At 46.1% G+C, this 25424-nt stretch overlaps 1 protein-coding gene across 2 annotated transcripts in view; it reads left to right on the top strand.

The window, feature by feature from the left end:
• The window catches only part of BACE2 (beta-secretase 2), a 75514-nt gene extending 50573 nt beyond the window's left edge, over window positions 1–24941 (top strand). For both annotated transcript variants that reach the window (XM_072969423.1, XM_072969427.1), the window contains exons 7-9: window positions 3563–3712; window positions 8493–8661; window positions 24448–24941. In XM_072969423.1, the coding sequence (XP_072825524.1) occupies window positions 3563–3712; window positions 8493–8661; window positions 24448–24701 (573 nt within the window). In that variant the 3' untranslated portion in view covers window positions 24702–24941. The remainder of the gene's footprint in view (window positions 1–3562; window positions 3713–8492; window positions 8662–24447) is intronic.
• Window positions 24942–25424: the final 483 nt, after the last annotated feature.

Raw genomic sequence — 25424 nt, forward strand, 5'->3', positions numbered from 1 at the left:
AAACAGAGTGTTTCCTGCACGAAGTCTTTATCCTGGTGCTGACAGTCCCACTACTCCACTGGGCTGGCCGAATTCAAAGAACAATTGATAGAAGATGCAGAGCGGTTGCTTTGTTACAGGTGCTATGTTACAGGGGACGAGGGGAGGAAGAGCGGGCTTGTGGTCGTCCCTGGCCAAAACCTCAAAAGTCTAAAACAGCTGTGGGCCGAGCAGCAGGCGAATCAAAGGATGAGGGCAGGGCAAATCAAGACGAGGCAACACCGAGTCCTCCCTGAACTAAAAGCTCAAGAGAGCAGTGGACCAAAAAGCCAGAGCCAACTGCTGTCTTGTCTGATATCTGTTGAATCAGGAAAAAAAAAAAAAGTAACTTTTTTAGTTCCTTAAATTTAGGACACTGGCTGAAAATCAGAGGTGCTGGAAATGCAAAGCAATAGGCTGGTTTTCTCTGATATTAAAAAGGTCCTCAGCAAAATTAACATGAGCATCTTCAGAATGTTTTTAAATTGAAGTATAGTCAGTTACAATGTGTCAGTTTCTGGTGTACACCGTTGTAGTTTAGCCAGAGCATCTTCCAATTAAATATTCCGAGCTATCAATGTTTTACAACCATCCCAAGGGCATGCTTGCTTACAGCATCAGTGTGGAACTCCGACAAGCCCATGACCAGCCCGGGCCTGGGCAGAGTCTGGGACTTTAGTGGGATGGGGGTCTGTGGCAGAGGGGTGCCAGCGCTTCTGAGGTGAGCGAAGCATGTGTTCAGCAGTGACTGACTTTGTGAAAAAAAAAAAAAGCACGAGGTAGAAGGAACAAGATGATGAAATCTGTTTGCCTTGTCTAAAATTATCCTCTGATTTCAGTGCCTGCATCAGGAAGGAGAAGCCTGAAGAGGCTGTCTGTCTTGGGCAGGGGGCTCCACGAGGGTGGGTGCTGTCTCTGTCTCATCGTGTGATGGACCAAAGATGCTCCTGTACTCTCTCTGCTGGTGTCATCTCAGCCAGTTCTCTTGGCTTGGGTTGTTCTTTTTTCTTTTTCTAGTTAGGAAAGAAGTGGCTTCGGGGAGTTAAACACGGTACAGATATTGGGCTCTGACTCTGGCCCTGGACTGTTCAGATGGGATTTCAGAAATGAATGGTTTACTGGTCTGTATCTTGAGCTGTACCTGGCAGGGAGTTTTGTGTTTGGTGGGAATCTGGGTTCCCTTCCTACCCAGCTGTGGCACCCTCGTGGCTCAGGACCCTTCTCCATCTGTAAAACCCAGGAGCAGGATGACACCTGCTGAAAGCTGACTTCTGACATTAAACTGTGATCCGAGTGTCAAAACTGTCCCCCCAGGGCATGAAGCTTAGCCCCCAGGGAGGTCTTCCAGATGGTCCCCCATCCAGTCCTGAGCTGTGCTCCTTAGGCAAATTACTTGGCCCCTCTGAGCCTCATTCTTCATCTGGGAATCTGAGCGCTGAGCCCACCACCCTTAGCTTTTCTTGGAATCCAGCAAAATGACTGGCCCACCGCTTACCAACTCATCCTGCAAGGGGTTCTTCCCTGTGATGCATATTTCAGACCTACTTAATGCTTATAAAAGGTGGAGCTGTGTTAAGGCCAGCATTAGAGAGTTCACAGATCAGCAGTGACAGTTTCAGTGGAGAACCCAGGATGGGTGAAGAGCCCGCAGGGCACCTTCTCCCCTTCATCCGCCCCCGGCAGGGAGGCAGCACCTGCCCTGCGGCCCGTAGCAGGCAGCTCTAACTCATACTCATCCAGAGACACCAGTTCCTGTCCCCCTCGACCTCCGCAGCAGCCCTGCCTACCTGACTTACCTCTTCTCTCCGCTTCCGAAGCACCCTCCTCCCGGACTTCTGGTCTCTGCTCTTCTTGTGGGGGAGGGGGAACGTCTCCTTTGCGGGCCGGCCCGTTTCTCAAGGTGGGGCCTACGCCCCTCTCTTCTTTTTGTAGCCTCTCCTAAGCAACCCCATCCTCGGCTACACCATGGCTTCCCACCCCGGGTCACTGACTCTCAAATGTGTCTGTCCAGCCCAGGCCGACTCCCTGGAGGTCACACTCAGAGAACCAGTGACAGACACAAATTCCACGTGGGCGCCTTCATCACCCACAACGTGCTGCCGAACTCAGATCCCTGATAAATGATCTCGGGTGGATGCATGATGGTGCCTGTGCGCCCCTCCCCGCCTCACCTCCCGCCCCTTCCTGTCCTGGGCGCCAGCCTCCCTGGCGGTCATCGTGTTGTCCAGCGGGGCAGGTTCCCTGCTCTGCCCCCACCACGTCTCCCTGATGCCCACCCGCCCCTCAGCTCAGCTCGGGTGCTTCTTCCTCAGGGACCTTGAGGGACAGCACTGTCTCCCAGTCAGTCGTCTTCTAGCTCCGGCCCACACCCCCATCCCGTGCTCCCCTAGCCCCACCCATCGTGTTCTCCTAGCCCCACCCCATCACGTGCTCTCCTAGCCCCCGCCCCATCACATGCCTTCCTAGCTCCACCCATCACATGCTTTCCTGGCTCCCCACCAACTCATGCTCCTTTAGTTCCGACCTGAGCAGGGCTCTGTGCAATATGTGTTCAAAGAGGCACATTCAACACAGTCCCTGCGTCTGGGAGCCGGCAGGCACAGGGCAGGTCTGCTTGGGAGACGTCCCTGAGCTCGGTGAGCTGGCACAGCAGTAATATGTAGTAACTTGCAGATGCAGCCACTAGTGGACAAGCTAGTCCGCACTGCCCTCCCAGCCCCCTGCTGAGAGGCACAGGTACAGGTGGACGTTCTGTGTTCTTGGCCGTTCTTTTTTTTCCCTACGAACACTACCTGAGTGTTTCCTGTGGGCTGGGTGTTAGGACTATGGAAAGGGAATGGGGTAACGGACAGCAGACCTGAGTCCTTAGAGGATTCAGATTCGAGTGCAGGAAACAAAAGTTAACCAATTACACCAATAAATGTAGAATTATAGCTGCTGCAAGGAGAAAGGCCAAGGAGGATAGCTACATGGTGAGGTACCAGCATAGTTTGGGGCAGCCAAGGAGGGTTTCCTGGGCAAGGTGGCATCAGAGCTGAGCTCTGGAGGAGGAGAAAGATGGTCCAGGAGAACAGAGAATGCACACAGGAGGAAACTCGCTGGGCTCAGGGAATTCAGAGGAGAGGTGATGAGCGCCACACTGAAGATCTGGTCTCTCTTCTCTTTAGAGGTCATTGCCTACTGCTGTGTGACCTTGGACAAGTTACTTCACCTCTCTGTGCTTTGGTTTCCTCATCTGTAAAGTGGAGGGGATACTGTTACTGCACTGATTCGGGTGTTTGAGGATTAAAGTAATTATTGCTGCAAAGTGCTTATAGCAGTGCCTAATACCAGTAAGTCTTCCGCATGTCTCAGTAATTTTAATAATTGTGATTTTTGTCATCACCATCACTCTTCCAGAGGACTGATGTCTCCGCTTCGCTGTCCAAATTAAGCATTGTTTATCGCTGTGGGCATCTGGCGAGGTGACGAGGAGAGCTGGGAGCTGCTTCCTGTTGATGTGCCAGACTAGTCATTGTTTGTCTCATGATCTTGTTTTGTCTAGATTCCAGAATTCTCTGATGGTTTCTGGACTGGGTCCCAGCTGGCATGCTGGGCAAATTCTGAAACACCTTGGTCTTACTTCCCCAAAATCTCCATCTACCTGAGAGACGAGAACTCCAGCAGATCCTTCCGTCTAACTATCCTGCCTCAGGTATGAACTTGGATTTGTGCTTTTCTCTTTTTAACACAGAACATGCAGAAGTAAAGCACTTCATGCAAGATGGGCATATTGGGATATTGCACCTGTATTAGAGAGCATTTGCCATGAGAATGCTGTGTAACAAATAACCTCGAAAGCTGGCTATTTTAATCTGTGAGTTTTTATTTCTGCTCCGAGTCTGGGCAGGTCTGCTGGCCTCAGTGGGCTTGCTCACATGTCTCTGGGCAGCTGGTAGTTGGCCAGGGATAGGCTGGTCTCGGTTTACGATGGTCTCAGATGGCTTTAGTTGCATATCTGGTGGCTCGGCTGATAGCGTGATGGGGCCATTGGCTCTCATCATGCACCGGCTGGCTCGCACAGTGCTGGGAGAGTCCTGGGAGAAAGAAGAAACACACGGGGGTCCCTAAAGTCTGGACCTGGCACTGGCCACCATCTCTTACATGGTGTTTCCAAAATCAGACAAGGGCAGCCCAGACTCCCAGGGTGAGAAGATAGACGCCGCCCTTCCATGGAAAGAACTGCAGAGTCACATCACAAGGGTGTGGGTCCACAGAAACATAAAGAATTGAGCGCATTTTTGCAGTATCTACAGTCACACCCATATGTGTTTAGTTCTGATGTATTTCTAAATAAAGAATAAAACTGGATTCTCAGAGATGACTTTTTTCCCCCATATTCAGCAGATCATCAACTCCTCCTTCATCCTAAGCATCTGGTCAAATAGACCAAATTCCATCTTCTTGAGTCACACGTCTCACTCTATCCCCCTCCTTTCCATTTCCATGCCCCCACCCACTACCATTTCAGGACCCTCTAGTGTGTCCTCCATGCACGCCACCACCCCCCTTCCTTTTGAAACTATTGCCAGATTCATCTTCCTAAGCTGCAGCGTGCTCAGCCCCGCTCCTTAAACCCCGGAGGCCTCATTGGCCAGTGTGGCTTTCAGTGACCTCACAGGATCCCTCCTGGCTTTCCAACATATTTCCTGCTTGCCCTTGACCGTCCATTCTTGGTGGCTGTCCTCCAGCTCTGGGTGCCGCCTCCATCTCCTAACCTTTGCTTCCACCAACCCCTCTGCCTAAAATGCCATCTCCTCCCCACTCCATCTGTGTGTCTAAATTCTTCCCATCCTTTTAGACCCAATTCAAACAACCCCTCTTTGTTGAACGTCTGCTGAGGAGAATGACCCATTTGTGAGCTCGCCCTTCAAAGTCATAATGCGTGTCTCCTAGTTTACTCTTCTGGCGTGGAATCATATCTTTAGGGTATAATTTTATGCTGTTGCCTTTTTCATTTGACGTCTTTTTTCTTTATATACACACACATACACTTTTATTTCTTCCTCCATTAAATTATTAATTCCTTGAAGATGACAGTCATGAGATTTCCTTCCCTCACACGGCCATGTGACGGTGTTTGTGGGAGAGCAATGTGTCTTGGTTGCAGTTTGGTGAATTTGGGATAAAGGAGTGGGGTTGGGAGATAGGAGGGAGGAACCATTTTGGAAGAAAAAGGTAAATGATAATATTGCCTCTTCCCTGTTCTCAACTTTATGGGTGGAGAAGTACGTTCCAGAAATGGAGAGTTGTTGGGGAAAGGATTGAAAGCTTTAGGAGAAACACAGCCCAACAGCGGACACATATGCTGAGAGCTGGAGGCTTGAGTTACATTCTCAGCACTGCTCCTGACTCACACTGTAACTTTGAGCAAATCACTTAGCCCTTTCTGCCTGTCTCTTTAACTATAAAGGAGAAATAGTGATCCCTGCCAAAGGCATTTTTGGAAGCCTGCAGTATCCTTGGATGAACAGCCCAGCATAGAGTGATGTTATTAGAGTGATGTGTTTTCAGCATCTTTAAAATAATGTGCTCTTGGTGATTAAATTTTGGTCAGTCGAAGAGCAAAATGTGGACATTATTTCATCAATAGTTTGTAACGAAAGTTAAAACCCAGCCTGAGGACACAGGTGACTGTGGACTGGAGAGTAAATGGCGTGTGTGCTGGTCAGCGGAGGCAGGGACTCAGAAGAAGCAGGAGGAGGCAGGCGTTCAGGGGGTGATCTGTTACTACGTCCAGGGCAGGCAGCAGCCATCAGAGCTGAAGGTTCACTGGGGACCGTCAGCCCCTTTTAGGACGAGCACTGGGTGAGTGTAGCCATATAATGAGGGAGAGTTGGCAGTTTTGCATTTAATTTGCATATCTCTGCATAAGGATCCAGTTCTGTTCTCACTTATGAGACTGTAGATGTTTTTTGGGTTGACTTTGACATGTCCACATTTTCAGTCTTTGAAAATCTGCTTTCCCCTCTGTTTTCCTGATTTCTTATTCATCGTGACAGGCAGTTGTGAACCATCACCTGGGGAGAAGCCCACCAGCTCTGCACCCCCAGCGACACCCCACGGGGGCAGTGCTGCGGCCGCCCTCCCAGCACTGCACTTCCGCCAGACTGAAGCCCTCCTAGCATCCAGGGCAATGATCAGGCCTGCTTATCACCAGAGTTTTAGAATGAGGCCCCTGCCCAGAAGCACTCGGGCATCAGCAGCAGTAGGCGGACCAAGGATTGCTAGTGCCCAGAAGAGCCGTGACAAAAGACACGGTGTCTCTGCCCCCTGCACTATTTGCCCAAAACACATGGGCTGAATCCTGTTTGACCTGTTTAAAAACGCAGCCCGCAGCCCCCAGCCCTAGCCCCAGCCCCCAGGCAGATTCTGGGTTTTTTTCCCACATAATCCTAAAAACGTAACATAGTTTCAGTCTCAGTACCACGGCTTTGTCTCTTTGTGCTATTTTGGTTTTAAGGCAGGCATTTTTATTCTGAGAACCAGCAACACTGAAGCTTTCCCATGTGGTGCAGAATTTGCAGTCTGGAATTTTTATTGGAAGTCAGCGAGGACACACAGAGGACGGGGAAAAGATACAAACTGCGTTTGCATGGTGTTTGCATCAGTGTCATTGGTTGCATTGTGTTTGGCAACTTGGGGGGTTTTATTATGAAATTTGTTCATTCAGAGGTGGGGGGTGTGTGTGTGTGCGCGCACATGCACGCATACCTGGGCCCTGCTTACAGAGCCCGAAGTGCACGTGTTTCGGCAGCAGCTGAGTACATCTGCCACCTGACCCTGGTTGATGTTGACCCTCAGGAGCAGTTGTCTGTTTCATCACACCGACCAAGCTTGGCGTCATTCATTGATCTAGCATATCTTTACTGAGGCCCTACTATGCGCCCAGCACGTACTACGTGCCAAGGATACAATGAAGACTAGAATGAGCCCTTGCTTTGAAGAAGGGTTGACAGGCAGACGTGCCAGTCAGTGCAGGGTTCTAGCCGCTGGAACCGCCCCCTGGGTATGGCCATTTCTTGATGTCCACTGGAGACCAATGACTCCAGGTTCCGCCCCAGCGGGTCCTTGCTCATCTCCCTGTAGGTGGCAAGTGCAATGACCGTCATCTTCGTGTGTCAGTTTGATCGCAGACCTTTTCTGCAGCACAACGCCTGGTTGCCTCTTCTGCTCAGATTTACTGTTCTTGTCCTTCCCAGTCCTGATGCCCAGCGCTCCGCCCTGCCAGGCCCATCCTCACCTTGCCCCCTACACGGCGTCCTCTCCTTCGGTCATCACGGGGCAGCCCCTCACTGCTGCTCCCCCCAAAATTGCCACCCCTCACCCTCCAGCCGCAAGTCCTAGAACTCTTGGCTGCTTGGCGAATCTCAGCTTTTTCCTCCAAGTCTTTCTTGATGCTTTTGCCCTTTAGGACTAATCATTACAAGAATGTCCCTTTTTCCTACTCATTTTGCACTTTATTTTTTTTTAACTTTTTAAAAAAATATCTGCCATTTTGTCTTCTTAAGCCACTCTGTTCTCCTAACTGCCTAACTTTGAACACTTGGCTGTTAAACAGAGATTTTTATTCCTGACATGATAATTGATTTGCCCGCTGATTGCTTTAAGTTTTGGCTCATTTCCCCAAAGACTTTTGCTTCTAGGGGAATCTCAAGGGCCACATCCTGTGTGTGTTGAACTCTGCATGGAATGTGCCAGAAATGGTCCCTGCACGGGTCAGACTCCTCCTCTGGTGATGCTGCGTCCTGTCCTCTCTGATTGTGATGGTCTCTCTCTCTTACTGAGGAAACCACCCTACCTCTGTCATGCTGCCTACTTGGGAAATTCTCTTTGGCAGAGAGTGACATGATCACTTTGAAAAGATGGCATCCTGGGGCCACTTAGGGGCCCCTGCAGTAGCTCCTGAGAGAAGAGGACCAGGGGAGGAGAATGGAGATGGCAGGTGTGGTCAGATTCAGGTTCAGTTTCAGAGGAAACCCTGCAGACTCTGGCCAGGGCTTTGAGGTAGGGTAAGAGACACTGACCGGTGCCCTGGGGTCTGAGTAACTGGGTGAGTCATGGACTTACTGAGACACAGGACCTTGAGAGGAGAGCAGATCTGGGTGGGGGCAGGGGATTTCCAGAGTTCAGGCTTTCAGATGTTACATTTGAGATGCCAGTTGAGGGGCGAGTAGGCAGGTGGACATAAGAGTTACAGCTATGGCAACAAAGGTCTGGACTGGAGACAGTGCACGGGGAAGGTGCTGAGGGCCATGGGGCTGCTGGGTCCCGGGGAGGGAAGACAGGGGAGGACAGAGCCCTGGAGTTCTCTGATGCTTACAGGTGAGGCAGGTGACCCAGGGCGCCTTGGAGAGTCTGAGCACACTGCAGCCCCAGCGGTGTTGTGACACTGCCTGATTCGTGTTTCTTGTTTCCTCTTTCCCTCTAAACAGCTTTACATCCAGCCCATGATGGGGGCTGGCCTGAATTACGAATGTTACCGGTTCGGCATCTCGCCGTCCACGAACGCGCTGGTGATCGGTGCTACCGTGATGGAGGGCTTCTACGTGGTCTTTGACAGAGCTCGGAAGCGGGTGGGCTTCGCAGCCAGCCCCTGTGCAGGTGAGCGATGCTCGCGTCGGGCGGGGAGGCCTGACGAGAGCGCTTCATGCCAGGTGTAAGCAACTCTTAGGGACAAATCAGTTGTCGCTGAATTATTTCGTCATACCTGCGATCAGCGATTAGTCTTATCAATAAAATGTACCATGGGATTGCAGAGAGGAACGGGCGAGAATGATCCATGGCAAACTTGTTTGTTTGTTTTTGAATTAAAATTTTAATTTTAGAATAGTTTTAGATTTACTGATAAATTGTTAAGAGTGCAGAGTTCCCATACACCCACCCCCAATTTCCCACTGAACAGTTTATATTTGTACGGTGTATTTGTCACGATAAGTGAACCAGTATTAGTACATCATTATTGCTGTGAAAGGCAGCCTCGTGCACGCAATTTTCAGCCTCCATTCAGCCACGTAAGAATGAGCGTTGGGCTGGAATACCGCCCTACCGAGAGAGAAAAGCCATACAGCCTGTTCTGGGTTCATCACTTTGGGCGGGAATGTGGTTTCTGTTTTAGGTGCAGTGAGTGTACCTCTGTTCTGCTGAAGCATGAATGTCAAAGGCCCCCAGCTCTCAGTATTCCTAGATGCTGTGGGGAAGGGTTAGGGTCTTTCCCCGGCAACACCAGAAGGGCGCACATAGGACAGTTGCCCAGCATCAGCGATGGGAAGGAGCCACCGGCCAGGGACCTGTGCCCCCCGTTGAAACTGACCAGGCTCCGTCTCTCTGCTGTGTGGCAAAGCATCGCTCTGGCCGGTCTCTGATAATGTTGTATTTTCCTTGATGCACGGCAAACTTTTAGCCCAGTGCTTGGCACATGGCAAATACACAATAAACGTTAGTTATTACAGTTATCTCTCACATTAAACTTAAAACGGCACTTCATACCAGCAGTGAAAATCCTCTATGGGACCTTGGGGATGAATTTCAGGTTTTTGACGGTGAAAGCAAGATGAATAAATAGAAACTTCATAGATAAGCTGTGTGTACTTTTTCCTCAAAGATAATAGCCTCTGTGAGAAATAAGAAGTAAACACCTGTCATTGTTATTTCCCGAAGTCCTGAAATAATGAGAACAAGGAGCCTGTTCGTCTCATAGAACTTTCTTTTAACTGAAGCACAGTTGATTTGCAAGTGCTGTGTTAGTTTCAGGGGTACAGCAAAGTGATTGGGTTATACGTGTGTCTGATGTGTGTGTGTGGGTATATATATTCTTTTTTGATTCTTTTCCACTATAGCTTATGACGAGATACTGAATATAGTTCCCTGTGTTACACAGTAGACCTTTGCTGTTTGGCTGTCTTGTATACAACAGTGTGCGTCTGTTCAGTCCATACTCCCAATTTATCCCTCCTGCCCCCATGGAATTTTTTTTGGAGAGATGGTATGAGGGTGACCCAGCAGTGTTATTCTGCAAAGTCTAGCTGGAAGACTAGGTGGATCTTCAGAGAAACCAGGAGAGACCAATAAAGTTGATAGGACGGTTAACGCCCGTCCACCTGGAAATGCCTGCAGAGTTAGCAGCATGCTTGAAGTGGAGTGTTCCCACAGCACACGGTTTAGTGGGAGGATCAGGTCCTTTGATGAATAGCCCGAGCCAGCGAGGAAAAGGCAAATCACAGAAGTGCAGGAGATGGAATTGTGGGGGGAGTGGAGAAAGAGCACCCAGGGGGAGGCAGGGAGGGCTGCGGCGCCTAAGATTGGGTTTCAGAGGACCAAAAGCATCCTGGGACATTGGATTTGGGGTCAGGAACAGAAGGAAATCCCAAAGCTGTGCTGGTACCATGCTAAGGGGCAGAACCATTAAGAAACGTGAGAAACTTGGGGGAGGGTAGAGCTCACTGGTAGAGTGTGTGCTTAGCATGCATGAGGTCCTGGGTTCCATCCCCAGTAGCTCCATTAAAAAAAAAAAAAGTACCAGGGTTAAAGGGGAATTAATAAATTGGGAATTTGAAAATTGCACCTTTTGGGGAGTGAAGGAAATGTTAGCTGTCCTCATGGTGGTAGTGGTTTCATTGGTGTGTCCATCTGTCAGAATACATCAAAGAATACATCTGAAATATGTAAGTATGTGTAGTTTACTGTGCAGGAACCATACCACAATGAAGGTGGTAAAAATAATTTTTAAAAAATGAGACAGGGAAAGAACTGACAACCAAAAATTGGGGGTTGTAGCGAAATCCAAGACCCCCATGGAGTGAAGGAAAAGAAGTATGAATTTGATGGGAAAAAAAGTCCTAAACATGAGATGGCGTTGTGGGACAGGCAGGGATGCCGGCTGACCGCGCTGGCAGCCTCAGCTCTGACCAGACTTTTGCTGATTTAAAACCACCTGAGGAGTTTGGAGGAGAGCCAGGGAGGGGAGGGTGTGCAGGCAGGATGCCAGGTGATCGCAGCTGATTTATTCGGGAGGTGAGGTATGTTCAGTTATTATTTCTAACTATCACAATCGTGGTCTTCAAACAGGAGCCAGGTAAATAAAGCAGTTAAGTGATGCTTTATAGCCTTGTTCCAACACGCTGTCTATCCCCACAAAGTAAAATAAGAGTTTGGAGAACAGAAGAAGAGAAATGTTAAGTGGAAAAATTGTATCTGGAACATTAGGTCAGTTCATATTCCATGTAAATAAAATCACCCAACCCCATGTACATATTTGGAAAGTTGCCATATATCTTCTTAAATACCAGTGCAGATTTCTTTGATTTTGTATCAGTGAACAGACTCCCCATATTCTTGAGACTTGCCATGTTTTTATCTTAGTCACGAGTAACTGTTTACTTTTCAGATGCGTATTAACTCTTTCAGTCTGTTAGGTTATCATTGGAAGAGACCTTTCTCTGTGGCTCCCAACTATGAATATTTTCCTTCTGTTAATGCAGAGGATCTAAGAGCTACAGCACTTCCCCCACAAGTCCTGTTCTCTGGTTAACTGCCACTCAAGCAGAGGGTACTATGGCAACAGCTGCTGCATCGTCCACTGTAGTTAAAACAGCAGAGAGCGTCATCACCACATGTTTCCCGGGTGAATTGCTGTTGGAAATAGTTTAATATTAAGCATCTCCAAGCAAAGCAGCATTCTTCCCTGCATTTCATCGTGAATCCTCTGTTAGGTGCTCTTATACAAGTTCTTTGTTGCTGTTTTTTAAAGCTGTGTTTAAGGTCAGGGTACTTAAACGTTAGGTATTATAGGCGATGGGAATATTCCATGATATGCCTCCTCTTTAGTGCAAATTGTTTAGCCGTTCAAGTAATTACTTCCCTCAGGACAGCAATTAGGAGCCAGACTGTGGTCTAAAGCGGCACCATTGTCAATGGAAAAGATACCCTGCCTTTTTTTGTCCTTTTTAAAAAGTGTTTATTTTTAAGTTATAACATGTTTTATATAACAAAATGTTTTAAGTTGCAAGAAATCCTGTACTGTGTACACACTTATGGAGCACCCAGATTTAACAAATGCTAACATTTTGTCATGTTTTCTTCAAAATTTTGTCACAGAAATAAAAACAAATATGGCTTACACCCTATCCCACCGCCTTCCCCAGGAATACTCTTTATCCTGAAATTGGTGTATGTTCTTCTCATAATCACTGTGCACTTACAATTTCACTACGTGGTTATCAGTACCTGGGATTGGTAATCTATTGCTGTGTAACAATTAACCCCAAATTTAGAAGCATCCTGGGGCCTTGTGCAGGTGCTGAGGGCCAGGAGTCCAGGGGGAGTCTAACTGGGTGGCTCCGGCCCAGGGTCTCCCGCGAGGCTGCAGCCGCCTGAAGGCTGGAAGGGCCACCTCCAAGCTGCCTCGCATGGCTGTTTGGAGAAGCCCTCTTTTCCCACCACGTGGACTCATCACAGGCCTGTCTGAATGTCTTCAAGGTGGGGCACTGGTCGCCCCAGAGCAAGAGACCCCAGAGAGAGAGACAGCCCAACAGAGCCCCAGCACAGAACCACAGGTGTTTATAACCTGATCTCAGGGGCGATGTGCTGTCCCCGCTGCCCCGTTCCCACGTCTCGCAGAGCAGCCCTGGGGCCAGGCGGGTGGCGGCTTCGCTGCACAGGAGGGCACAGCAGGCAGCAGGGCTGGCGGGGGCCACCTTAAAGCTGCCTGCCGTGTCCCTGTGGAGAAGTGCTCGCAGCTGAACATGGGGTGGTTGGTTTGGGCCTTTTGCTACTTTTTAATTCCCGTGAGCTCCGTGGTGGTGCGCACACACTGTCAGTTTGCCTTCACTGCTCAGCGTTACGGTTGCTGGATTTTCCGTGACCAGTTCGTCTGTAAATTCAGTGCAGTCATGATCTGCAAATAACACATTTTTTTAATAATTTCTCATTTTAGATCTTTTGTTTATATCTTTATATCTCTTATTTTTCTTCTGTGATGCCTTTAGAGGCAACATTGAATAGAAATGGTGATGGACGTTTTTGTCTCTTTTCTTACTTTAATCAGAATAGTCATCGTCCTGCACCACGGAGCGTGGTGCACTGGATAGGTTCGTGGAATCTCCTTCTAATTCTCCGTTAAGGGATTCCCAGCTGCTGAAATTGTTTAGTATGAATGAAAAAAAATGACATTTTCTACTAGTGTTAAACATACTCGTCCTCAGTGACCCAGCAAGGTCGCTCCCAGGTGTGTGCAAAGGGGAGATGCAATGACCACCCACAGACTTGACCAGAAGCAGCTTTGTTCATAAAACTAACCGAAAGGCTGCTTTCATTTAGCAATTACGTGAAACGGTCACTCTCATCAAACTGAAAAACAGCCCACAGTCCTCCAAAAGAGAATGGATAAACAAGTTGTTTACACTACACAGCAATGTTCTTTCTGCTGAAGAATGAATTTCTTTTATAAAAGTCTGTGGAAGGTAAATTTTATTTCGCCGCAACTCTTGAATCATAATTGAGCTGCGTGCAGATCTAAGTCTGCCGTCTTCCCTTAGTGTTTTGAAGATGCTGTGTCCTTAATCTCCTGCCTTCACAGTTGCTGATGAACAGAACTCGGTGAGTTTCAGCTGTTTGACCTTTAAGGGCAACGTGCTCCTTCTGTCCAGTTGCTGTCGAGACTCCTTTTATTGTAACTGTCAGTGTTCTGAACGTTCGTCGTGATGTATCTACATAGAGCTTATTTTTTTCATCTTGCTCAAGACTCACTGTCTGATTCTTATAATTCATGTTTTTCACCATCAGCCCTAGGAAATTCTCCCCGTCACCTCCTCCGCTCTTGCCTTACACGCATTCTTTTTAGTCTCTCCTTCTGGATCTCCTGGAAGAAGTAAACGTGGGGATGTCTCATCATTCCCTCCACATCCCTTGACCTTTCATTCCTGTCTTCCTCTGTATCTTTGCTGCATCTTGTGAAGGTTCCTCGGGTGCGTCTTAGATTGGAGGGTTCTCTCCAGCTACATTCCATCTACTACTTAACCTATTCAGTGAGCTTTTCATTACACAGACTGTGCTGTTCATTTCCAGAAACTATTCTGTACTTTCTCAAACGTACTAGTTTACTTTTCTGTAGTGTTCTGTAATAATTTCGTGGTGGCTTATTCTTCCCTTTATCTCCTTTATCATTTTTTATTTAATTTTAAAAAGCAGCCGGGTGGTATTGGAAAGGCACAGTGAGTTATACTGTGCCCCACTCTCTGAGTCAGTCACATAAGTACATAGTCTTCCCTCATTACTGTTTTTTTTGAGCCTCATGATCTCCTGTTGTGTGGATGTTTCCTCGTTTGTTTAACTAACCCTTATGGATAGACATTTCAGTGGTTCCTAATCTTGCTGTTACAACAGCCCTGTGGTGGACACCATTTACGTACGCCCATAAGTAAGAACATACACGTCTAGGTTGGATTCTGAGAAGTGGAATTCCTGGCGTGAAGGGTGGAGCATTTGCAACCTTGACGCCGTGGCGCGTGGCCTTGCACGGGGTTACACGCCTTTGTCCCTGGCTGCACCAGTTCTCCGCTAAGGCATGTGAGGGCCTGCTTCTCCAGTCAGACTCACCAACGTGGCGTCATGCTTTTGGGGTTTTTGCCAATCTGACAGGTGGAGAAGACGGCCTCAGTGTAATTTTAGTTGCATTACTTTACACAAATGAGGTTGAGTTTCCTTTCATACATCTAAGGGTGTTTGTTTTTCCTTGTCTGTGAACTATCCACTCTTTTCCCCATTTTTGTTCCCATTGGGTTATTAGTTTTTTGTATCAGTTTGTAGGCTCTCTTTATGTAATGGAGTAGGTAACCACTTGGAGGAAAAAACACTAAAATTCATATCTCAATTATAAATTGTTTTTAAAATTAGCTTATGATGAATGATAGTGTAAACATATTTACTCTCATGCATTTAAATAAATCGGGCTTTTAAGGCTCTTGGGTTTAATGTCCCATTTTCAGTATCTTCCTCACTAAAATTATTTTGTGAGATATTTAAGAACTTTTATGTTGGATTTCCCTTGGCATGGAATGTATGGATTAAATCTTTTTCCCCAAGGTGACTGCCAGATTATTTCTATAACATTTATCAAATGATCTATCTTTTCTTCACTAATTTGAAGCCCCACTGTTATTACATACCAAATTCCATACTGGGATATAAATATTTATTCTAGAGTTCCTATTTTATTCCATTGATATGTCTTAAAGTAATCATTTCCTTTCATTATTCTTCTTTATTCAAAACTTCCCTGCTATTCTTTCTTAATTTTCTTTTCCTTTATGAACTTTCAAATTAGCTGGTTTAGTTAAAAAAAAAGCTTGTTGGTATTTCAGTGAATTTTTAATCGCATAAAACACAGCTATTGTATAATTCAAGCAGGTTGTTGTATTTTCTGTCATTTATGAAACCTAATCTGCGTGTTTTTGTGTTTGATGCCTGTTCTCTTGTGGGGGATGTTTTTCTCACTTGGTTGTCGTTTTTTGTTGTGAGCTTAATCTTTAGCAAGAGTGTTTTTTTTTTTCCCCACCCAAGAGAGTTCAGTGCAGTTTGGATTGTAAAAATGCTACTATAAAGCAATTTTGCATTTTCCTTCTCAGACTATGAGAAGTGCAGGATTTCTACACCAAACTGTGTAAATTTAGCTGCCAGCCATGCTCGAGGTGTCTGTTTGGAGGTTCCGTTTCTTATGGGAGAGCCTTCCTTGCCCTCAGCTCCCACCCCTGCTCAGGTCTTGGAAAGAGCCCGCCTTCCTTGTTGGCAGAGTTTTCCTGGCTCCCTCACTGCTGGGCCAGCCTTCCCTGGCATCCCATCTCTAGTGCCCCTGTCCTTGGTGCTGGAGTCAAGTCTGTCCACCCCCCATCCTCTGGTTATTGGAACCCCTAGGGACTATTTCTGGGCTCAGCTACATATTTAAAATTGAGGACTGTTTTATCCTCAGTTCTGTGTGTTATAGTGGGAGGAAGTTCTAGCTTTGCACAAACCAGTACTTGAAAAAGTTGGGGGGGGCTGCCCTTCTCCCCCAGTGTCTTTATTTTGGTTTTCATAATAATCTGTTTGTCAGGCAACACTTAGCTTGTAGGACTAGGCTTCTCTCTAAGGCTTGGAGCAGGGTGAGGGGGAGAGCAGTGAGTGGGAGCTTTTTGATTAGAATCTCCTGGGGAGCTTTTTAAAGGATGCGCGGTCTACATCCTCACCTCCTTTTTCAGCCAAGGTATATAAGAATGGTGGTGGGTGGGAGGGTGATGGGTATTTTGAAAAAAGATCTCCAGATGCTTCTCTTATGCTGCCCCTGCTTCTCCTCAACTCACCCTCCACTCCTACGGACATTTGTTATTCTAGTCTCACACCAGAGCCAGATAAATAAGGCGGGGGTCACGGTGTGTCATGGAGCTGGCTAACCTGGGTCTCACATACCTGGAACAGATACTGGGACAGGAGCACTTTGAACTGCCTCTCTGCTGCCTGGGATGAGGGTCCTATAGCTCGGAAAATAATAGAGTGTAAAAATTGACAACTCTCTCTGAATGTATCCAAAGCTTCTGAAATACCATCCATCCCTTTTTATAGATTGAGACATTTAGCACCCAAGAACTGTACAGATTTCAGCTTAGACAACTTGCGATGCAGTGTGGATTGTGACAGTCATCTCACTGGGAATTTTTCCCTGCTGCAGGTTGAAATTGGATCAACTGGTTCATGTCTAAAAATAGGAAAGTTAGCTGTTAAGAACAGAGTCTCAGAGATATGCCTCTGCCATATACTTACAATCATAACCAAAAGATGCCCAAACCAAGGACCCTTCAAGACATAGGTTAGGCAGCCCTGCTTTCTCATTTTACAGAAAGGGACACTGGTGCCTCGGGAGAGTAAGTGGCTTCACGCGGTTGCAGAGCAGAATGGCAGTGGGTCCGTTACACGTGTCCTGTGGGTCCAGGGCGCTCTTACGCGTAAACCACACCTGCTCAAAAAGCATCTCAGAACCACCCAGTCCATCCGAGGAGACAAGGCACTTAATTTTGTATGGTATGGTGCAAAAGACCTGACCGTGCGCTTGCTATGGTCGGTAAAAGGAGGTATCTTCCCCAGGCATTCATTACCAAGTGATCCTGACCTTCCAGGAGACAAGACGGAAAATACATAATTAAAATTTTAACCCAAGACCTTGATGAAAGAATTTAAAGTAACAGTATATTAACAGCGGACACTTAGTGAACACTGACCTCACCCCAGGCATTGTGTAAAGTCTAAACGTCTATTGACAAGACTGCTATTATTATCTTCACTGATGGGGAAGCTGAGAGGCAAAGAAGTTACTTGACCAGAATGACACAGCTCATTAGTGGCAGCTAGCATTTGAACCGTAGGGACCGTGGTCTTAGCCACGGCACACCATGGCCTCTCATAAATAGATCCACTATGAAAAATTAAAATCTGTCCTGTGACCACAGAATTAATAATATATGTAATAAATGTGCAGACCATCCAGTGAATGGCATTTCTAGAAAATACCCTCCAGAAGTACTTTTAAATCAACTTCCCTTCAACGTTGAGTAGCTGGTAAGCGAATGTGAGAATGCTCTTGTTTCCAGACAATGCATTATGTCTGACAACTTTAAATTGGTCCTAGTTTTCAGAAACTCAAAACGAAATACAGAACTTTCTTGATGATAAAAATAGTACATGTACATTAAAGAAAATTTGATTTTGTTGGGGTTTATTGTATTTATATATCTGTACAGATGGTCCTCGACTTACGAGGGTTTGACTTGCGATTTTTCAACTTGACGATGGTGTGAAAGCAATACACATTCAGCAGAAACTGTACTTCGAATTGTGAAGTTCGATCTTTTCCCAGATGAGCGCTATGCGGACTGATGCTTTTGTGAGGCTGGGCTGCAGCAGCCGCAGGTCCCAGGGAACCTCCCCATCAGGAGGGTAAACAGTCAGCGCGCTGACAACCGTTCTGGACCCAGACCGCCATTCTCTTTTTCACTTCCCGTACAGTGTTCAATACATTACAGGAGACAGTCAGCACTTTGTTATAAAATGGGCTTTGTGTCGGATGATTTTACCCACCTGTAGGCTAACGTAAGTGTTCTGAGCACGTTTAAGGTAGGCGAGGCTGAGCCAGGATGCTCAGTAGGTTGGGCGTATTAAATGCATTTTTGAGTTAACGATATTTTCAATGGCATTTGGGTTTACTGGGATGCTATCCACCGTAAGCCAAGGAAGGTGTGTGTGCGTGTGTGTGTCACATATGCCAACATGTGTAAACTTGGGTGTTCCACTTGGTGCCCAGCAGGGCTGGGGTTGGTTTTGTTTTTCTTTTTTAACTGAAATGCAGTCATATCACCTCGGTTAGTCTGTGACATATTTTTTGACTTGTTCTTTTGATTTTTTAAATAGCTTTATGATGATATAATTGGCATAAAATGAACAGTTTGTGTTATCGGGTACAATTTGGTAAGTTTTACCAAGGTGCCCAGCCTGGAAACCATCCCCACATACAAGATGACATACGTTCTCATCAAGCCCAGGGTCCTTGTCCTTTTTCGCTCTGCCTGCCTCCCAGCCCTCGCCGACCCTGACCCCAAACCCAGGTAGCCACTCATCTGCCTTCTGTCACTATAGCTTACTTTTTATTTCGTAGAATTTCATACAAATGGAATAACGTGCCTTCCTTTTTCCGACTTCCTTCCCTCAGCGTAGTTATTCTGAGGTTTATCCATTTTGTTTCACACATCAGTAGTTCACTCGTGTTTATTACTGAGCATCAGTGCTCGATTGTGTAGCTGGGTCGTAGTTGGCTTACCCCCCTTCACCTGCTGAACTTTTGGGTTGTTTCCAGGACTTCTGGCTATTATAAGTAAAGCTGCTCTGAGCGCTAGGTACAAGTCCTTGGACATAATCTTCATTTCTCCTGAGTAAATACCTAAGAGCGAAATGGCCGGGTCGTGGGAGAGGGGTGTGTTCACTTCCGAAGAAACTGCCAAGCTGGTTTTCAGAGTTGACTGTACCATCTTCCATTTCCATGAGAGTTCCAGTCCCTCTGCATCCTCACCAGCATGTGATATGGTCAACCTTTTTAATTTTCATAGGTTTCGGTTTAATTTAAATGTGCATTTCCCTAATGGCTAAAGGTCTTACACATCTCCTCATGCTTACTGCCATTCCACACGTCTTTTTTGGTGAAGTGTCTTTTCAGAATTTCTCGCCTATTTTTGTACTGAGTTGTTTGTCCTCTGACTTTTTTAGTTTTGGGGATTCTTTATATTCAGAATATAAATCCTTTATCAGGAACGTGACCCACAAATGTTTTCTCCCAGACTTTTCAGATTTTTCATGTCATCTTTCAAGGAGGAGAGTTTCTTAATTTTGATGAAATAAAATGTATCAATGTTTTTCTTTCACACATTGTGCTTTTTGGTGTCAGAGCTAAGAAATTTTTTGCCTAACCCAATGACACAAAGATTTCCTCCTGTGTTTTTTATAGTTTCAGTTTCAAATATTTAGGGATTTTCCAGCTATCTTTCTGTTGTTGGTATCTAGTGTAAATTGCACCGTTGCCAGAGAACATAGTTAGCATGCACTGAATACTTCTAAGTGTATTGAAACTCGTACTAATTCGTAATTGCCAGGATACAGTCCATCTCGGCAAATGTTCCGTGTGCTCTTGCAGACAGTGTACATACTGCTGTGTGTGTGGAGTGCTCTGTAGTTGTCAGGTCGGTTGATAGGATCGTTCAGCTGGTCTATCTCCTTACTCATTTTCTGTCTTCTCATTCTATCTGTTATTGAGAAAAGAGTGTTGAAATCTGACTGTATTTGTGGGTTTGTCTGTTCCTTCTTGCGGTTTTACCATTCTTGTTTTATGTATTTTGAAATTCTGTTATTAGGTGCAAAAATACTTAGTATTGATATGTGTTTGTGAACTGAGCATTCTATCACTATGAAATCACCGTGTTTATCTGGTGGGACTCTCTGCTCTGGACCTAATCTGTCCGATACGAACATAGCCGCTCCCAGTTTCTTTTTCACCAGCCACCATTGGGCTGATACGTCTTTTTCCATCCGATGATTTTCAGCATATTTGAGTATTTATACTTAAAGTGGGTTTCTTGTACGCAGCATAAAATCAGGACTTGCCTTTTGTTTAGTTTGACAGTCTCTCTTTTTTAATGGGGTTGTTTAAGCCAAACATCAGCCCACAGGCTCAATCTGGCATGGAGCCTGCCTGTATATGAACTAAGAATGGCTTTTACATTATTAAAAGGTTATTAAAAAAATCAAGAGGAGTATGTGGCAGAAATGGCATGTGACCCAAAGAACCTAACATGTTTACTGTCTGGTCCTTTATGGAAGAAGTTAGCAAATCCCCAGTTTAGAATGTTTATATTTAATGCAATGATTGGTGTGGTTGGGTTTAAGTCTGCAGGCCTGCTATTTGTTTTCTGTCTTCATCTCTTCCCCCCCCACTTTTGTCTCTCTTTCTGCCTTCCTTTGAGTTGAGTATTTTTATTTTGCTCCCCTCGGCGAGTTTATTAGCTGTGACTCTTTGCTGTGTTATTTTATTGGCTCCAGGGTTTGTACCGTCCACCTTCACTTCGTCACATCTACCGATTCCTACAGTAAAAGAACCTACACAGTGTGCGTCCCTGCTCCCCCGTCCTGTGTGCTGTCACTGTCATAGACGTGACTTACAAACCCCCCCGTATATTGTGATTATTTTTGCTTGAATCAGTCAGTTATCTTTTTAAATATTTAAAGTTAGACATAAAGGCTTTACAGTTGCCTCCGTAGTTACCACTTCTAGTGTTCATTTCTGTGCATAAATCTGTTTTTCCACCTGGTACCATTTTTCTTCTGCTTGAAGGGTTTCCTTCAGCGCATTTACAGTGCAGATCTGCCGTGATGCCTTTTCAGCTTTATCGAGGTATAACTGATAAATAAAAGCTGCGTATCTTTAAGGTGCACAGCTTGAACTTTTGATACACATGCATGTTGTAAAATGATGGCCACACTCCAGCTAATTAAAATATTCATCACTTCACATACTTAGTAGTTTCTTTGCTTTTCTTTTTCTGTTTCTGGTGCTGGTGGGAACACTTAAGAGCTACCCTCTTAGCAAGTTTCAAGTGTATGATACAATATTGTCAACTATAGTCACCAGGCTGTACATTAGACCCCTGACCTGCTCATCTTGCACAACTGAAACTTTGGGTGCTTGACCACCATCTCCTCCTAACCCCACCCCAGGCCCTAGCAACCACCATTCTTCTCTCTGAATCGAGTTCAACTTTTTGAGATTTCACATATAAGTGGACCATGCAGCATTTGTCCTTCTGTCTGGCTTGTCCCATTTAGCATAGTCCTCCAGGTTCATCCGTGTGGCGCAAATAGCAAGATATCCTTTTTTAAGACTGAGTACTATTTCTGTGTGTGTGTGTGTGCACGCGCGCGCGTGCATGTGCTTGTGATGAATTCTCTCCACTTACGTGTGTCTGAAAACATCTTTGTCTTCACTTCTGGAAGATGTTTTGCTTTGGTACAGAACTCTAGGTTGGCAGGGTTTCTCCTCCCAGTACTGTAAAGATCTTGCTCCATGGTTTTATAGCTGTCTTATTTCTGACGTGGAATCTTCTGCAACCCTTTTCTTTGTTCTTTTGTACATACTTCTTTTTCTCTCTCTCTCTGCTTTTAAATGTTTCTCTTTATCCCTGGCTTTCAGCAATTCACTGGTGTAGTTTGCTTCATATTTCTTGTGCTCGGGGTTCTTTGAGCCATGTGAATCTGTGGGTTTATAGTTTCTATCAAATTTGGAAAATTTTTAGTTATTCTTTAAGTATTTTTCTGTCTCCCATCCCTTCCTCTCATTTAGGTTCTCTGATTACTCTCAGTGGCCCCACAGTTTACTGGTTTTCTATTTTTTTCAGTCTTTTGCTCTTTCTGGGTTTCATTTCAGTAGTTCCCTATGGTTATGGTTTCAAGTTCACTAATCTTTTTTTCTGTGGTGTATTATCTGCTATTAACACCATGCAGTGTGTTTTTTCATCTCCCCTAATGCAGTGTTGCATCTCTAGAAGTTTGATTTAGGTCTTTTTTGTAATGGTCTGTCTGCGTATTTCAGGCTAAAGGCAACATTCTTTTACAAAAGGTGCAGAGCCGGCAGGACTGAGCCTGGAAAGCAGGTCGTAGGGTTAAAGCCAAAGGGACAGATCTCACAGGGAGTCAGATTTGTCCTTTCCTGTTACACACATACTGGCTCAGCCTTTCTTGTGGGCATTTTGTCTGCATACGTCCAGGTGCTTAAAAGTGACTGTACTTTGACCCATGGTTTTACTTTATTAACTCATTCAGAAAAAAATAAGAGTATGGGCAAAGATTTAAGTACAAGATGCTTCATAGGTCAGCGTTCATAATGGTGGAAATATTGAAAGCCACGTAAATGGTCACAAGCAAAGCTGGTAAACAAATTTGATACATGTGTAGTCATAAAAATGGCATGGTTGAAAATCAAATGATACGAACTATTTTTATCACATATAAAGTGAAAGCCATGGTACAAAACAGCATTACTACGTGATTCCATCTTTGTTTAAAAAATTGATACCTAGAAAATGATTATATCTGAAATGTGATTATTGACTGTTTCTGAGTTGGGTGAATTCATGAGTGGGTTTTTATTTCCTTATGTATATTTTCAAATTTTCTACCATAAAAATGCATTACTTTTGTGATAAGAAGAGTGGGGTTATTTTTTGTTATTTAAAATGTTTGTTAAATGCTATATGCTAAGTATTGGCAAACTTCTTCCATGGAGAGCCAGGTAGTAAATATTTTAGGCTTGCGAGACAGATGGTCTCTGTCACAGCCGCCCCACTCTGCTGTTACAGCACAAAAGTAAGTGCAGGAAATATGTAAATGAATGAAAGTGGCTGTGTTCCAAGAAAACCTGATTTTCAAAGGAGCTGGCAGACCAGATCTGGCCCGTGGGCTGTCATTTGCTGACTGGCCGTAGGCACTTGGGTGTCTAGATTAACTGACAGCCAGCACCCCTCTGTTCGTAGGTGTTTGCAGACTCTGGCCCCTGCTTTTCTCTTCCAGCACTTTTAGAATAAGCCATGCATCCACATCAGCCAAATCCACATTTGTAGCAAGAAAATGTAGCCTCTTTGCAAAGCAATCAACTTTATCTTTTCCCTCGTTTTAAAGCATATTTTCAAGGCTGCTATTCCTTTTTTTTTTTTTTTCACTTTTTCTTTCCTCAATAAAAAAGAATCTTACTTGGCAGGGCTTAGGATCTTGAGGCTCTAGTTACAGGAAAATTAAATGCTTAGCGATGTTATTTTCTGGCACCTAAATATATTCATTTCTGCAATTAAATATGAGTAAATGGGTCATGAGACTTTTTTCTTTTTCCAAGTAAAACTTGGGATGCCAAACAAATTCTATACTTCTGAAAGGAGCAGTTAAGTCTAGTGTAGACAAATGAAATGCTAGTAATCCCCAAACCTGCTTTAAGAAATCATTTCAGCTTCCTTGCCCGGGAAGAGAGTTTTTCTAGAGTCTGTTTGCAAAAGTTACCAGGCGATGGCAGCCATGTTTTTTGGTTACCAGTTATGTCATAGTATCACACCAACTTACCACTCTTGCTTCTGGGTGCTCCGTACACTGCAGACGTGACAGAGGACAAGTGTGGGGCGGGGAAGGGTCTCCGGGGCCAGGCTGACCCCTCTGGTCCTGGAACCTAGGGGGCGTGTGGGTGAGGCTGTTGTGAGGGTGTTGCGTAACGTGGAAGCCACCGCAGGACATGCGCTCAGGTTGACTCCGCCCGGGGAAAGCCCCAGGCTTCGGGCAAGTGCGGCTGAGTTTTCTGCTCCAGGCTCTCCTGCTCTTCTCCTTACTTTTCTTTGCTCATCTCTGCTGAAGAAGCACCAGCAACACAGCTCCCTGCCGGGCACTGACCGAGGCGCTACCCCCAGCGCAGCGCCCCCACCCTGCGCGGCGCTCCCCTCCCCCAGCACGGCGCCCCCCCACTGCCCGGCGCTCCGGCCTTTCCAGCCCCCACCAAGCGCCTGATTCTTCCGTAGGTGCCCCTCTGCACGCTGCTCTTCGCCACGTGGGTTCAGCGCTTGCAGACCCTGAAGCACGCTGTCAGTCCGCACAGAGGGGACGGACCCTCTGGAGACACACAGCCCCCGAGACCTCCCTCGGTGCGAGCTCAGATGCCCAGGCCTTTGGAGCCCGGGTACCAGTGTGACTTGACTGTGGTCTGATAAAGCCAAGGGCTCTCTCTTTTGTCGTGGGGTGGAGGCGCACTGCTCATTTCATAGCTGTGGATTTCCCCCGCTTCTGTCTCCTCAGAAATCGCAGGTGCTCCGGTGTCTGAAATTTCTGGGCCTTTCTCAACAGACGACATAGCCAGCAACTGCGTCCCCGCCCTGCCTTTGAATGAGCCCGTTCTGTGGATTGTCTCCTATGCTCTGATGAGCGTGTGTGGAGTCATCCTTCTTACCTTAATCGTCCTGCTGCTACTTCCGCTGCGGTGTCGGCATCTCCCCCGCGACCCCGAGGTTGTCAACGACGAGTCCTCTCTGGTCCGGCATCGCTGGAAATGAAGAGCAGGGCTGAACTCACGCGACCTTGAACTCAACTATGGAGACAATTAAATTCAGGTGCAGCAGGCAGGGGTTATAAGGCAGGGTTTCTTCCTGTGTCCATTAGTCTTAAATCTCTTCTGCTCTCAGATGCCTTCCAGGTTCACTGTATTTTGATCCTTGATTTTAAAGTTTCCTCTTTTCTCCCCTACTTCCAAGGAAAATGACAATAAAAGACACCTCATTCTTAATCAAAACAGAGTGAATTGAGCTTCAGGCTTTCTGTAGCTGGCTATGCCAAACTATCTAGGTGTGCCACCAAAAACCCAACCGAACAAAAATCCCCACAAGCCTTGGCTGGTTCTCTTCTCCTTCCCACCTCTGGGGAAAAAACAAGAGCATGTAGTTTATAACTCCTCTTAACTAATGGGAAGCTTTTTGTATTAATTGCATTTAAGGGTGTTTTGTGCCAGGCCTCGACCTGGGTCAGGACGGTACAAGAAGGCTCCCAGTAAGATGGCAGGAGAAGGCTGGGGCTGGGTGATCTCACCATCCTGCCCCCTTCTGAGTCAGAAAAAAAGTGGCAGGCCCCCCTTCTGGGTGTGCCTGCGCCCTCAACAGGAGCTGGAGTCCACTAGGAAGAGAGAATCACTCACGTCTTCACCAGCCTCTTCTGAAGATGGAAAGCCTTTGAGTGGGGAGGAGACCTTCTCCTGTGTAGTCAGTACTTCCATAGTATTGTGG

This window comes from Vicugna pacos, chromosome 1 (genome assembly GCF_048564905.1).
Source record: "Vicugna pacos chromosome 1, VicPac4, whole genome shotgun sequence".
In the NCBI taxonomy this organism is placed as follows: Eukaryota; Metazoa; Chordata; class Mammalia; order Artiodactyla; family Camelidae; genus Vicugna; species Vicugna pacos.